A 15,945-nucleotide genomic window follows, 5' to 3' on the forward strand; every position below is an offset into this window, starting at 1 on the left:
CATTAAACTTGTACTGGAAATTTGGGCTCCCAGTATTTTGCCATAAAAATAACAATTTGATGAACTTGAATCTTAATGGACATTCTTGATTATTTTCTTACCATTGCTTATATTAATTGAAACAGAATTATTCGATTTAAGGCCAGAGCTCTCTACTCAGGAATGCTCCTGAGTTCCCTGAAACTAGGTTACCATTTTTTTTTTAAGCATGAGGAAACTAGATTTATTAGAGATAAGTGAAGCCTTTTATATTTAATGTGTAAAGTATTTTTTTCTAGTTGACCGTCTTAAAGTGGTAAGCAGCAAAGTCCTTCGTATCTTTTAAAGCTCCAGACTTTGCAGTACCTTATTGTCTTGATCTTCTCCTAATTGGGATGAATTCTCTTTCCCAAACCTTTCTTATCAAACTTATAATCGGACAAAGCAGTCATTATTTGTGTACATGTCTAGTAATGGGCCTTTCTGACTTGATGTAAGATCCTTGAGAGCTTGGGTATCCTTTCGTCTTAAAAACTATAATGCAGGTAATAAACATTCAGCATTTGATTATTTAATTAAATTCAGCCAAGGCATGTCAGATAAACAAATCCTTGAGCAGTCATCCTCCTAGAACTTGTCACGGCTATATTTAAGAGCCATCCCTTAGAAATAATTTCCATCCTCATGTAATAACCTATGGAGGACTCACCAGTGACATGGACTCTGTATTTTAAAAAAAGCAACCTTTACATTCTGACCTTTAGAACTCAACATTCTTGATTGTCAGCATCTAACATTCCTAAATGTGGCATCATGCCAATTTTTCCAAATGTCTAGCTCAACGACCTGGAGAAGAAGCATGCTATGCTTGAAATGAATGCCCGAAGCCTACAGCAGAAGCTGGAGACTGAACGAGAGCTCAAACAGAGGCTTCTGGAGGAAGTGAGTGTGAAACACCTGGGATAAGGGCCCAGTGGAATTTTTTTCTTTTAATAGGATTTATTTTTTGGAGCAGTTTTAGATTCACAGCAAAATTGAGCAGAAAGCACAGAAAGTTCCCACATATTCTCTGTCCCCTCCTCTCCTAATGTCCCCAACTATCAACACCCTGTACCAGAGTGATCCATTTGTTACAGTCAGTGGGCCTGCACTGACACATCATCATCACCGCAAATGCATACTTTAAATTAGGTTCGCTCTTGGTGTTGTACATTCTGTAGGTTTTGACAAATGTATAATGACAGTTATCCACCTTTACCGTATCATACAGAATAGTTTCATTGCCCTAAGAACCCGCTGTACTCTGTGCTCTGCCTATTCATCCCTCCCCACCCTTCATTCCTGGCAACCACTGATCTTTTTTGCTGTCTCCATAGTTTTCCCTTTTCCAGAATGTTGCATATCTGGAATCACAGATATGGAATCACATACTGGAATCACACAGTATGTAGCCATTCAGATCAGCTGATTTCACTTAGTAATATGCATTCAGGTTTCCTCCATGTCTTTTCATGGCTGGTGGCTCATTTCTCTCTGGAGTCTTTTTTTTTGGTCTTGCACTGTTGCCCAGGCTAGAGTGTGGTGGTGCAATTACTACTCTCTGCAGCCTTGACTTCCTGGGTTCAGGTGATCCTCCTACCTCAGCCTCCTGAGTAGCTGGGACCATAGGTATATGTCACCATGCTTGACTAATTTTTCTATTTTTTTGTAGAGACGGGGTTTCCCCATGTTGCCCAGGCTGACTGATTTCAAACCCCTGGGCTCAAGCGATCTACCTACCTTGGCCTCCCAAAGTGCTGGGATTACAGGCATGCTTCCCCATGCCCTGCCTGGACTTGGAAACAAATTTCTTAAAAAGATTTTTTTATTTCAATAGTTTTAGGGGTACAAGTGTCTTTTTGGTGACATGGATGAATTGTGTGGTGGTGAAGTCTGGGCTTTTAGTGTATCTGTCACCCAAACAGTGTACATTGTACCCGTTAGGTAGTTTTTCATTCCTTACTCCCCTCCTCACCTTCTCCCTTCTGAGTCTGCAGTGTCCATTATGCCGCTCCGCTCTGTATGCCTTTGCATACTCATAGCTTAGCTCCCACTTATAAGTGGGAACATGCAGTATTTGGCTTTCCATTCCAGGTGGAACTTTGAAAGTGACAATTTGTCAGACCCAAATTAGATATTTTGAAATTGGAATTTTCAAGTAAGAGTAGGGGGAGGGTCACATAATACTTGCCTTATGGTATTTAACACGTTAAAAGGCTATGTCATGAAGGCCAGAGGGTCTCTGTCATTTTTATCCTTCTATGTGATGCTTAGTAGAGTGCCAAGCACATAGTGTGTGCCAAATAGAAGTTTATTAAATACATGGGTGAATGAATATTGAGTTAAATTGTTCTTTAGAGCTAATATCCAAAGTATATTAAGTTTCATGCCCATAGGATATCGATGCAAATTAGCTTCCTGCACAGGGCAGAATTTTATCAGATTATGCTGAATACCAAATTTCATGAAGGCTTTTGAACATTGGGTTAATTTGGTTAAAAATAATGTGTGCCCTGCTTTTGAGGCATCAAAGACAAGCTCACACTGATCTTGTAAACCCATCCTTTTCACAGAACTCTGAGAATCGCTATTTAAATTGATGACTCCCTCCCACTCCCCAGCCAGAGCCCTCTGTGTTGAATCACTGATGATTCTGCTTTGTTCTTTAGGATTGACCTGCAAGGACAAATGCACTTTATAAAGATATCTAATGAAAAATTGGACTCCAAAGAGTATTCTGTTTAACCCTTAGTGCGCCTGACAGTTTAATTAACCAGAATGCCCTGTTCTGGCTAATGAGGTTTTGTCACATGATACCCATAGCTCCTGAAGCGCTTTGCTGATAGAAATAATATTGTTGTGCTGTTAAGTTTGAAAAGTGTAGTGAAATTTTTGCAGGTGAGTATACAATAGTTTATCAAATGATACTTTAAAAAGTATGGGTGGCTGAGGCGTGAGGATTGCTTGAGGCGGGAGTTCGAGACCAGTCTAGGCAACATTTTGAGACCCCCATCTCTACCAAAAAAACAAAACAAAACAAAACAAAAAAATCAGCTAAGTGTGGTGGCGTGCACCTGTAGTCCCAGCTACTCAGGAGGCTGAGGTGGGAGAATCACTTGAGCCCAGGAACTTGCGACTGCATTTAGTACTGACGATACCCCTGCACTGTACCCTGGGTGACAGAGTGAGATCCTGTCTCAAAATAAAAATTAAAATGAAAAATATGGGTGGGAGTTTGGGGAAGTTCTAGAAGTGGATGGTGGTGATGGTTATACAATAATATGAATGTACTTAATGCCACTGGACTATACACTTAAAAATGGTTAAAATGGTAAATTTTATGTTTTGTGTATTTTGCCACTGTAAAAATCTAAAAAATAAAATTAACACACACATAGGCATGTGCATGCGCACACACACACACACATATTTGGTGAACACACATAGGATTCACCATATGGCCTTAAGAACAACACTACAATGGAAATGTTAGGCCGGGCATGGTGGCTCGTGCCTGTAATCCCAGCACTTTGGGAGGCCGAGGCGGGCGGATCACAAGGTCAGGAGATCGAGAACATCCTGGCCAACATGGTGAAACCCCGTCTCTTTAAAAAAAACAAAAAAGAACAATGCTACAATGGAAATGTTAAATGTACCTGGTGGTCAAATAGAGAATGAGGGTCGTTTATGTGAGATGAATAGACAGTGTTCCCAATTTAGGCACATCCTGGAAACAGAACAGAAATAATCAATGCTCTTGTCTGTCCTGTTTTCCTTCTGAGAGGGTGAGCTGGCCCTGACAGCTCAATACTTTGGTCCAAGGTTATGTGGTGAGTCAGTGACAAATCTAGGAATAGAGTGCCGGGATCCCGATTCACTTCACTCCTTCTCACTTCTAACCTACATGAGAACATTTTCAGTTCCCAGGATGTACCTCACAGAAAGTTATTTGAACACAGACATCTGGCTAACATTGAGCCTGACGCAGATTTCAGTGACAGTTGAAACCATTCTGGAACCAAGAATGCTCTTTATTGTCCACATTGTGATTGGGCTCCCTGGTTGGTGTGTGCTGTATAAGCATGTACCCAAGGTTTCCACCTAAGTGTCCTCTTTGTGGGTACAGAGACTTTTATTTTTTATTTTTATTTTATTTTTTTTGAGACGAAGTCTCGCTCTGTCGCCCAGGCTGCGGTGCAGTGGCATGATCTTGGCTCACTGCAACCTCCACCTCCTGGGGTCAAGCAGTTCTCCTGCCTCAGCCTTTGGAGTAGCTGAGAATATAGGTGTGCACCACCATGCCCAGCTAATTTTTTTGTTTTTTTCAGTAGAGGTAAGGTTTCATCATCTTGGCCCAGCCAGTCTTGAACTCCTGACCTCAAATGATCTGTGCCTCAGCCTCCCAGTGTGCTAGGATTATAGGCATGAGCCACCATGCCCTGTCTATATAGAGACTTTTAAATGGAGCCAGAATCAAAGTCTCAGAATTGAAAGACTTTTTACATCATCCAGTCTGAATTTCCAGCACTATTCCCTTTATCTCTGTTCCTGGCAAACTTTACTAATGGATCTCTCTTTCACATTTTTTCCTCCTGGGCCCAAAACGGCTTCAGAAGTTTTCTCAACATGACACTTTACAGCCACTATCAGTTCATTGGAAATAGCACCAGTGATCAAAATCCATTTGCCAGTCCTGGTCAAATTCATCTCTCATCCAAGGTAGAAAATCTCTTCCCCAACACTCATCATAGGTAGGTGCTGTTGAACCTTGGCCTAAATACTTACAGTGACTTTGGATATCCCAACTCATATTTCAGCAACTCTCATTCTTAGAACATTCTTATTTTGAATTAAAACCTTCTACTTTTACCCATTGGTTCTTTTATGTTGAAACACATGAAATTAGAATGTAGTCTGATATCTCCAGCCAAAATGAGAAGTTAATATTGATTAATAGATTACTTGATTAACAATTTAAATAACTAATGTTTAGTTAGCACTTCCCATGTGATTCTCTGAGTACTTTATGTGAGTTAACTCTTACGGTCCTTGCAACGTTCCTGTGAGATAACTGGTTTTATTATCTCTGTGACAGTCAGCTAGAGATCCAAATAGCTTTTCCACTCCAAGTTGCCTTCTCTTTTATTTTTTCAAGTTTTTTTTGTAGAGACGGGGTCTGCCTATGTTGCCCAGGTTGGTCTCAAACTCCTGGGCTCAAGTGATCCTCCCGCCTTGGCCTCCCAAAGTGCTGGGATTACAAGAGTGAGACACTGTGCCCAGCCAGCTTCTCTTTTTTAAGTGAAACATTTTAGATCCCCCTCAAGCTTTGGATGTTCTTTTCTGGTAGATTTGTCTTTCCTTGGGGAGTTTCTGTAAGTCCATGTGGTCTGAATAGCACTGAATACATTGGTATCTTTTCACCTCCATACTGGGCTCTAAAGCTCTGGCAATTACCCAGGCTCTTGGAGTAGTTTTGATTACACCATTGACACCATTGATCTGTTAAATCACTACTTGGCCAGGCGTGGTGGCTCATGCCTGTAATCCCAGCACTTTGGGAGGCCAAAAGGCGGGCAGATCACGAGGTCAGGAGATCGAGACCATCCTGGTTAACATGGTGAAACCCCTTCTCAACTGAAAATACAAAAAACTAGCTGGGCATGGTGACACACGCTTATAGTCCCAGCTACTCGGGAGGCTGAGGCAGGAGAATTGCTTGAACCTGGGAGGCAGAGGTTGCAGTGAACTGAGATTGCACCACTGCACTCCAGCCTGGGCAACAAGAGCGAAACTCCTTCTCAAAAAAATAAAAAAAATGGGGCCGGGTGCGGTGGCTCACGCCTGTGATCCCAGCACTTTGGGAGGCTGAGGCGGGTGGATCACGAGGTCAAGAGATCGAGACCATCCTGGTCAACATGGTGAAACCCCGTCTCTACTAAAAATACAAAAAATTAGCTGGGCATGGTGGCGCATGCCTGTAATCCCAGCTACTCAGGAGGCTGAGGCAGGAGAATTGCCTGAACCCAGGAGGCGGAGGTTGCGGTGAGCCGAGATCGCGCCATTGCACTCCAGCCTGGGTAACAAGAGTGAAACTCCTTCTCAAAAAAAAAAATAAATAAATAAAAAACAAATAAATCATTACCTACCCATCCACAAGTTTGCTTTTTCTTAAAAACATCTTTATGTTCTATATTTATTCAGTTGGCAATGTAAACAACACCATCCTATTGAAGTTTTTCTTGTTAGTCTTGATCCAGACTTCCAGCCCGCAGGGGTTGTTTCATGGTCTTGTTGTGTTATCCAGCCCCTTTTTTCTCTGTTTTCTGTCACCCTTATAAAATTATTGGACAGGTCTAAACACCCAGCTAAGGCCCCCTTTTCAGTCTAACACTGACCCATGAATATGCCTCTGTTTGCTTCTCTCTGGGAAGCAGGTAAGTGTTTCTGAAAAACATTTCATAGAATGCAAATGCCTCTCTTACATTTTTTTTTTTTTTTTTTTTGTGAATAACCAGCCTATTTCTTGGAAAGCTAATGGACAGTTGATGCATTTATTCTAGAAAAATATTTTGGGCTTGTCTGTCACCAAACAGATTCTCGTCCCCAGCACTTGTTTCTCTGGTTTCTGCCTAGTAATTAATGTTGTCCTAAAATAGTGGGAAGAAACTAAAGAGGGTAATTTGCAGAAGAAATCACTCATGCTGCGGAGGAGGGTATCTTAGCTGTTTTCTTTCCTTTTTTCCTGTATTGTAGGGGGGCTCTGTGGTTTGATTCAGAAATTCCAGGTTATGCATATGGGCCAAATGGTCTTTTCTTTATTTTTGTTTTTATTTTTTTAGAGACAGGTACTTGCTGTGTCACCCAGGCTGGAATGCAGTAGCATAATCAGCTCATTGCCACTTTGAACTAATGGGTTCAAGCGATCCTCCCACCTCAGCCTCCTAAAGTTCTGGGATTTTAGGCGTGAGCCACTGTGCCTGGCTCCAAGTGATCTTTAGTTGGTACCTCTTGCTTTGTGGCAGTACTGGTAGGGAAAGGCAGATGGGAGGGTGGGAGGGAGCACCTTAACTGAATGGAGGGAAGAAAGAAGGACAAAGGAAATGGAAAGGACATTCACTAAGCACCTACTATATACTGGGCACTGTGTTTAATATGTCATCCAGTGAGGCAAGCTGGTATACCCACTTTCAGATGAAGAAACTGAGGCTCTGGGAGGTGATACATGCAGACTTTAACAGGTATCAGTGGTATGATAAGTGTGAAAGTCAGGATTTAATCCAGGGTCTGTTAGAGTCCAGCATCCAGGTCTTTCTACGGCAACACGATGTCTTAGGGAATCAGCTACCTCTTAAGAGGAAGGGGAGGTGAAGAGTATAAATGGAAAGAAAAACAGAGCTAGAGTGAAGCAAAGAGACAGAGAGGGCCAGGAAATTCTGAGATTATCAGTGGCTCTGGGCCTGCTGGGATGGAGGGCTTTCAGGGCTGCCATAGACCTTTTGGAATCACCTGTGGTGATGTTTATTGCTTTGAGTAGCTCTCTGTCCCTAACTCTGCAGAGGGTCCAGGCTACCAGGGAAGAGATTATTTGGGCCACAGTAAGTGTAGTTAAGCTATAATCCAGGGTTTGGATAAAATCAAGCACCATCTCATCAGGATGCCTGGTCTCTCCTGCTTTTTTAGATACGGATGCGTTTTAGGAAAAAGAGCCATGAAAGCAGCATCTTTATAGCCTGTCCTATTTTCTGGTTATCGTCCATTATAAAAATTGGAGTGAGATTTGCAACACAAAACTATTTTCAATATACTCAATTGAATTTCTTTTCTGGGTTTTATCAACACTCTGTACTGCAACAGGGATTTCTTCTTCTTTTCCCCCAATGTTGTAGAAATATCACCCATGATTGTGACTATTTGTGTACTTGTTGGGGTCTCTCACCCTGATGGGTCACTTATTAAGTAAGGGATGATGTGATTTCTCTTTGGGTATCCCACACTGCCTGCACAGAGTAATTTCTCATAGTGACAAAATCTTGAAAACAAAAAATAAAGGCAAATCGGAACTCAGTTTCATAGCACTGTGTCGAACTGCCTTAGATGTCCACTCTAATGGTTCATGGTCTTAAGTACCAAAATATCCTCAATTGGAACTCCGTGTGGGAAGGCCAACCCTGTAGTCTGGACTTCTGTGACAGTGGGGATCCTAGGACTTGTTGACCAGCAGAGGTTTCTGTGCTGTGCAAATTCATTTTAACTGTGCTTGCATCCTTTTGGAATAGATGACAATTGGTAATTCTGAATTGAGATGATTTCAAAAGCTGTACTTCTGGTGCCATGCCTGAAATTAGTTTGAAATAGGAACAGCAGGGGAACAAATTGTATTGTGTGCAGTATCAAGCATTTCCCTGGCCCTTCTCCCCACTAGCAAGCCAAATTACAGCAGCAGATGGACCTGCAGAAAAACCACATTTTCCGTCTGACTCAAGGACTGCAAGAAGCTCTAGATCGGGCTGATCTGCTGAAGACAGAAAGAAGTGACCTGGAGTATCAGCTAGAAAACATTCAGGTGAGGACTGGCAAAGGGAATCTGCTGAAAAATGGTCTGCATGGCTAGGCGCAATGGCTCATGCCTGTAATCCCAGCACTTTGGAAGGCTGAGGTGGGCGGATCAACAGAGGTCAGGCATTTGAGACCAGCCTGGCCAACATGGTGAAACCCCATCTCTACTAAAAATATAAAAATTAGCTGGGTGTGGTGGCAGGTGCCTGTAGTCTCAGCTACTTGGGAGGCTGAGGCAAGAGAATGGCTTGAACCCTGGAGGTGGAGTTTGCAGTGAGCCGAGATTGTGCCATTGCACTCCAGTCTGGGCAACAGATCAAGACTCGTGTCTCTAAATAAATAAATAAATATATAAATGAATAAGGTCTGCAGAGGCAAAGCACGATGGTGCAAAGTCATCTGGTAAAAGTGTCAGTATCTTTGTGCTACTTATTTTGTGTATTTTCCTCAAGATTTTATTTTCAAAGGTTTCAACCATTCAGAGAAGCTGGAAGATTTCTATAGTGACCATGACCTATGATGAACCAGTTGCTATTTTTACTTTTTCACCTATTTATCTATAAATATATCTTTTTTTCTCCTTTGCAGTAAAATTGGGACTAAATAAATACTGACTCAGTACCGTTTGTGTTGGATTTTCATATGTTAGTATCCTAACAACTTCACTTTTTAGTTTCTTAAAGTCCCAGCTTTAAAATATACTTCTGTCTGGGTCTGAGATTATTTTGTTTTCTTGAATTTTAGGTTCTCTATTCTCATGAAAAGGTGAAAATGGAAGGCACTATTTCTCAACAAACCAAACTCATTGATTTTCTGCAAGCCAAAATGGACCAACCTGCTAAAAAGAAAAAGGTGAGTCAAAGTGTTTGAGAAGTGGGAGTTGTCAGTTTCACTCATCATTCATGGTTCAGTGGACACCACTGTGATATACAATCATAGAAACATAGAAGAAAACCAAGTACACATTTTTTTTGTGTTATTTTGGGTTGAAAAATAGATTTTGAGATAATTACAGTAGGTTTTATCAAAAGATATCATTGATCAGGTCTAACAAGCTACTTTTTGTTTATGGCCATTGAAATCGTAGTATTTTTCTCTGTTAAAGAAGTAATCTGTCCCCAGCCCACACATACACATAGCAGCTGGGGCAGAGGGGGTGTATGCAGAGAGAAAGATTTATACCTAAGTCATGCTTACGTGACTCTAGAGGGAGTTAGCAAGTCACGAGGATAGGGCTTCAGCAGTTCAGGTCCTTGTACCACACTCCAGAAAGGACTTTAACAGTGGTCTAGTCCAGTCCTTTTGATCGGCTCACAAAGAGACTAGAACTCAGGGAGCTGGGGTGACCTGCCTGAAGTGTCTGACTGGACAGTTACCCCTCTGCCAAGTACCAAACATCCCTTTTAGATTATAAGAGACAAACAGATGACAAACTAGGGGCAGGGTTATATGTAGCGCACATGAGAAGATTGTGTTTCATAAGCCTGATCAATACATCTTTTCCAAACCACTGAAGGCTTTATACTAGGTTTAGCCAGTGTTCTCAGTTCCAGAAAAGTCTCGGAGGAGCTTGCAGTTTCCTTCCAAATGCAGAAGCATGCCGTAGTGGCAGTGGCAGTGGTTTTACAGGGGAGGCCTTGATGACTTAGAATACCTAGGAGAAAGGAGTGGAGGACTGAAGTCGACAGTGGTCTCTGTATTTCCGGTGCCATCTTCGCTGTAAGGGGATGAGCCCAGCATTCAGAGGCCACCTCCCACTAGACGTTGGCTGCATGGGAAGGATTTTCTTGCATGCTGCGTGACTGTATATGGTTGTTATGCTTACGATATTTAATCTTTTTTATTTTAGCAGTGAACTGTTATCTGGTTATGTCACTTGATTTAGTTAGGGTGTTTCCATTTGTATTTTTTTTTAATTAACTTTTTTTTAAGTTGCATTATTCTGTTTTCCTTTTTTTCATGTAAATATTTCCATTTGCATTCTTTTTTAGTAAGTCCCTTGTTTTGACCTCATTTTAGCATTCCTTTTAAAATTTTGCTTCCTTTTACAAAACACTCATCTCTGTGTCTTGTAACTGAGCATCATGAGGCATATTCCAAGGCAAGAGTGACCTCTGAACCATCTCTCCTGACTCCATACACCATACTCTCCTGATTCCATTTTTTGAGTGGGAAAGACTCAGGACATGACTCTCCTGTCTTGGCAATGCTAAAGGAAGAGGTGGCCATTCAAGCATCTTTAATCCTCTTGGTGAAAACTTCCGCACCCCTATTTTTTTCAGCCGGCTGGAACGGGCTGTGGCTCAGCCTACCCTTCCCCCCCTTCACATGCCATTTTTACTAAATACACTTACAGTGAGTATGCTCCTGGCTTTTGTGGTTTGCTCCTCCCGAGTCAGATTTCCTTTAGCTAGTTTCAAGTGCCAGTTTCCAGGAGTTAGGAGATATCTCTGTTTCCATTGCTAGGGTTTATTTAGTCGACGGAAAGAGGACCCTGCTTTGCCCACACAGGTTCCTCTGCAGTACAATGAACTGAAGCTGGCCCTGGAGAAGGAGAAAGCTCGCTGTGCAGAGCTAGAGGAAGCCCTTCAGAAGACCCGCATTGAGCTCCGGTCCGCCCGGGAGGAAGGTAGGGGCTCGCTCTCTCCAAAGTGCTCAAGGCTGTGGAAAAGGCAGAGGATTGATCTCACTGAGATCAGCCAAGCCTGACTAGTTCAGTGTCTTTGTTTACGGCCCATACGCTTTCCACCCAGACATCCCATGTCTGAAAAACGTATGGCCCCTGTGCGTTGCCAAGTTGATGTGATGCATATTCTTTTAGTCTCGGGTCCTTGAAAGACAGCCCAGGGACCATCCACTTGGCTTGGTCCTCTAGGTGACCCAGCTAACCAAAAGGCATTGTCCTGGTCTCTCTGCAGCTGCCCACCGCAAAGCAACGGACCACCCGCACCCATCCACGCCAGCCACCGCGAGGCAGCAGATCGCCATGTCCGCCATCGTGCGGTCGCCAGAGCACCAGCCCAGTGCCATGAGCCTGCTGGCCCCGCCGTCCAGCCGCAGAAAGGAGTCTTCAACTCCAGAGGGTATGTTCTCAAGGGGCCTTTGGAGTTGTATGGAAATTTCTTTCAATCGACTAAGACATGCAGGCATATGGTAAAAATTACAAGTAACACTAGGGGATAAAGATTAAGAAGTCAGTCTCCTGGTTCCCCATCCTCAATTCCTCACCCAGTGTCAACCATTGCTTTCAGCCATTGTATCCTTCCAGTGATAGTTCATGTAGGGGTCCACATGTCTATATCATTCATGTATCTTACATTATCTGATTATATTTAAAGAATATGAGAAAATAGGCTAGGCACAGTGGTTCATGTCTGTAATCCCAGCACTTTGGGAGGCTGAGGCAGGCAGATCACCTGAGGTCAGGATTTTGAGACCAGCCTGGCCAACATGGTGAAACCTCGTCTCTGCTAAAAATACAAAAATTAGCTGGGTGTGGTGGCATGTTCCTGTAGTCCCAGCTACTTGGGAGGCTAAGGCAGTAGAATAGTTTGAATCCAGGAAGTGGAGGTTGCAGTGAGCTTAGATAACACCACTGCACTCCAGCCTGCATGATAAAGCGAGACTTCATCTCAAAAAAACAAACAAACAGTATGAAAAGATCTCTTTCTCAGCTCTTTTTTCTTTTATAAATATCGTAACGGTTGCTCACGCCTGTAATCCCAGCACTTTGGGAGGCTGAGGCGGGCGGATCACCTGAGGTCAGGAGTTCGAGACCGGCCTAACCAACATGGAGAAACCCTGTCTCTACTAAAAACACAAAATTAGCCAGGTGTGGTGGCACATGCCTGTAATCTCAGCTACTCAGGAGGTTGACACAGGAGAATTGCTTGAACCTGGGAGGCAGAGGTTGCAGTGAGCTGAGATCACGCCACTGCACTCCAGCCTGTACAACAAGAGTGAAACTCCGTCTCAACAACAAAAACAACAACAACAAAAAGCACATCTCTCTCTCAGGACTTTTTTCTTTTATAAATATGATAGCACACTACAGTGTACAGTGCAAGACACTTTAATGTCATTAAAATGCTGTCTTAGAGGGTTTCATATTAGTACATAAGGACCTACCCCATCCTTTCAGAAAACCACACGGTATTCTGTGGTGTGACTATGCAATTCATCTGTTAAATCAGACTCCTGCTGATGGCCATTTAGGTTGTTTCCAATCCCTTGTTACCGTAAACACCTTGCAGAGGACATCCTGTGCCTCTGTGGGTGTTGTGCCTGGAGACATTCCTGGGAAATGAATCACTGGGTTAAAGGTTATGCACATTTTGAGTGTTGGTAGTTTGTGCCAATGTCTATTTCTACCGACAGTGTGAGGAGTTTTCTTTCTGGTCTCAAATGTACTCTGTTTACCTAGAGCTGAAAAGGACTTTAAAAAAAAGCCAAGAAAGCTGGTTTGGAGTGTCCTAGGAAGACTAGGGTAGAGCTGCAGTTTAGCATCATGGCATTGCAATCAAACCTGTTTTGGTTGTAAACCAGATGGTGTTTTGTTGTTGCTGCTGTTTTTCTTTAGCCAGAAGTCCTTTTCTTATATAACTCCTTGAATCAAAGAGCTTTACTTTAAAAAAAATTTTTTTTGAGACAGAGTCTCACTCTGTCGCCCAGGCTTGGAGAGCAGTAGCGTGATCTCAACTCATTGCAGCCTCTGCCTCCCAAGTTCAAGTGATTCTCGTGCCTCGGTCTCCCAAATAGTTGGGATTACATGTGTGTGCCATCATGCCCTGCTAATTTTTTTGTATTTTTACTAGAGACGGGGGTTTCACCATGTTGGCCAGGTTGATCTTGAACTCCTGACCTCAAGCCATCCACCTGCCTTGGCCTCCCAAGGTGCTGAGATTACAGGCATGAGCCATGGTGCCCTACCAAAGAGCTTTACTCTTAGTCATTAAAATAATGATGACAACATAGAGGAAAGCAGTGCTTCTGGCCGTGAAACTTCCCTGAATAGTGATAATATTGCAGTATATTGCTTCTTCATGTATATTGCACCAAACAGTTTCAAAGTGCATTCCTGTTATTTATTCCTTGCACCTTTCCAAGAAAGGAAGGGGGATGATGTTATAAGGAGAGCATATTGGAGTTGGATTCAGAAATTTGGATCCTGAGATTTTCTCTCCATGGTAGTCCCCTATTATCCGTGGTTTCACTTTCTGTGGTTTCGGTTATGTGGTCATCTGCAGTCTGAAAATAATAAATGGAAAATTCCAGAAATAAACAATTGTTAAGTTTTAAATTGTGTGCCGTTCCAAGTTGCTGGAAGAAATTGCACATGGTCCTGCTCCGTCCTGCCTGGGATGCAAATCATCCCTTTGTCCCACATATCCACACTGTATTTGCTCCCTGTCTGTTAGTCACTTGGTACCTGTCTTGGTTATCAGATTCAAAAAACAGTATATACAGAATTCAGTACCATCTGTGGTTCCCGGCATCCACTGGGAATATAACCCCTGAGCATAAGGGTGGATTACTGTATTGAAAGTTGCTTCTAATTAGTTAGGTCACTGTTGAGAGGGTACCTATTAAATGGAAAAAAAAAAAATCAATCTTGTTAATTTTTGTTTCCTCTTTGTGGAGAACAGGGTCTCACTACATTGCCCAGGCTGGTCTTAAACTCCTAGGCTCAAGCAATCCTCATGCCTCTGCCTTGCTAAGTGCTGGGATTATAGGCATGAACCACCGCACCTGGCTAATGTTCTTCATTTTTACAGTCTGGAATACAAATGTAGGAATCTGTTCTTACATTTAAATTTAAATTCTTATATTCATCAAAGTTGGATTTTAAACAAAAGGAATTTATTCATGGAAAAACTGGACATAAAAGAATTCTTCAGTTTTATATATTTGATAATTAGAAATTCTATAATTCATAATAGTGATTTTTAAAATTAGATTCTGAAAAGCTCTAGATACATAGAAAACAAAGCTTTCATGACTAAAATATTTATAATTGATTTAAAAGCTTATGTTTCTTTATGCCCACAGACACCTATGCCATTAAATAGTCAATCTCATACCAGTAATATGTTCTTAAACAAAGACTGATTCCTAATAACTGGATAATGGAGATTTTAGGTTGAGTTTTATAAATCTAGACGCATCTGTTAGTGTTAAAATAGTTTCACAATCTGTAACTAACCTGTTCTAACAGTTTTATTGAGATATAATTTGCATACTGTACAGTTCACTCATTAAAAATGTACAATTCAGTCTTTTTCAGTAAGTTTACAGGGCTGTGTAACCCTCATCACATTCTAATTTTTTGAATGATTTTTGTACCTCCACCCAAAAAATACTCCATACCCGTTATCAGTCCCCCACATTCTCCTTCCACTAATGTTCCTCTTGGCAACTGCCAGTCCACTTTCTGTCTCTGTGGATTTGGTCTCTTAGACATTTCATATAGATGAATCATACTGCATGTGGCCTTTTGTGTCTGGGTTCTTTCATGGAATGTAATGTTTTCTTTCATGGAATGTAAGGTTCACCTGTGTTGTCGCATGTATCAGAACTTCATTCCTTTCATGGCCAAATAATATTCCATTGTGTAGATGGCACATCTGATTATCCATTAATGCATTTGTATTAGTCCATTTTCATGCTGCTCATAAAGACATACCCGAGACTCAGTAGTTTATAAAGAAAAAGAAATTGAATAGATTCACCGTTCTGTGTGGCTGGGGAGGCCTCACAATCATGGTGGAAGGCAAAAGGCATGTCTTACATGCTGGTGGCAAAAGAGAATAAGAACTAAGTGAGAGGGGTTTCCCCTTATAAAACCATCAGATCTTGTGAGACTTTTTTATTACCACAAAAACAGTATGGGCAAAATCACCCCCATGATTCTATTATCTTCCACCAGGTCCCTCCCAACACATGGGAATTATGGCAACTGTAATTCAAGATGAGATTTGGGTGGCGACACAGCCAAATCATGTCACCATTGATGGGCATTTGGGTTGTTTCCACTTTTTAGCTGTCATAAATTATGCTTCTGTGAACATTTATGTGCAGATTTTTGTGGGTATATATGTTTTCAGTCCCCTTGGGTATATGGCTAGGAGCGGAATTGCTGGGTCCTGGGGTAACCATGTTTAACCGTTTGTGGAACTACCAGACTGAGTTCCAAAGTAGCTGCACCATTTTTACATTTTCACCAGGAATGTGTGAGGGTTCCAGTTTCTCCACATCCTCAGCAACACTTATTTTCCTTGTTTTAGACTGTAGACATCCTAGTGGTTGTGAAGTGCTGTCTGCTTGGGGTTTTGATTTGCTTCTCCCTAATGACTAATAATGTTGAGCATCTTT

The 15,945-nt window shown here is 42.0% G+C and overlaps 1 protein-coding gene across 8 annotated transcripts in view; it reads left to right on the forward strand.

Annotated features, from left to right (window-relative positions):
* CIT (citron rho-interacting serine/threonine kinase) overlaps positions 1-15,945 on the forward strand; it is a 197,547-nt gene that overhangs the window by 151,858 nt on the left and 29,744 nt on the right. For 6 of the 8 annotated variants that reach the window (XM_064379735.1, XM_064379739.1, XM_064379733.1 and 3 more), the window contains 5 exons: positions 817-921; positions 8,441-8,581; positions 9,319-9,426; positions 11,041-11,203; positions 11,493-11,657. In XM_064379735.1, coding sequence (XP_064235805.1) covers positions 817-921; positions 8,441-8,581; positions 9,319-9,426; positions 11,041-11,203; positions 11,493-11,657 — 682 coding nt within the window. The remainder of the gene's footprint in view (positions 1-816; positions 922-8,440; positions 8,582-9,318; positions 9,427-11,040; positions 11,204-11,492; positions 11,658-15,945) is intronic. The other 2 variants (XM_064379736.1, XM_064379738.1) reach the window with 1 other exon arrangement.

The sequence above is a fragment of the Aotus nancymaae genome, unplaced genomic scaffold (assembly GCF_030222135.1).
Source record: "Aotus nancymaae isolate 86718 unplaced genomic scaffold, 86718_ANA_hifiasm-v0.15.2.pri h1tg000021l, whole genome shotgun sequence".
NCBI lineage: Eukaryota > Metazoa > Chordata > Mammalia > Primates > Aotidae > Aotus > Aotus nancymaae.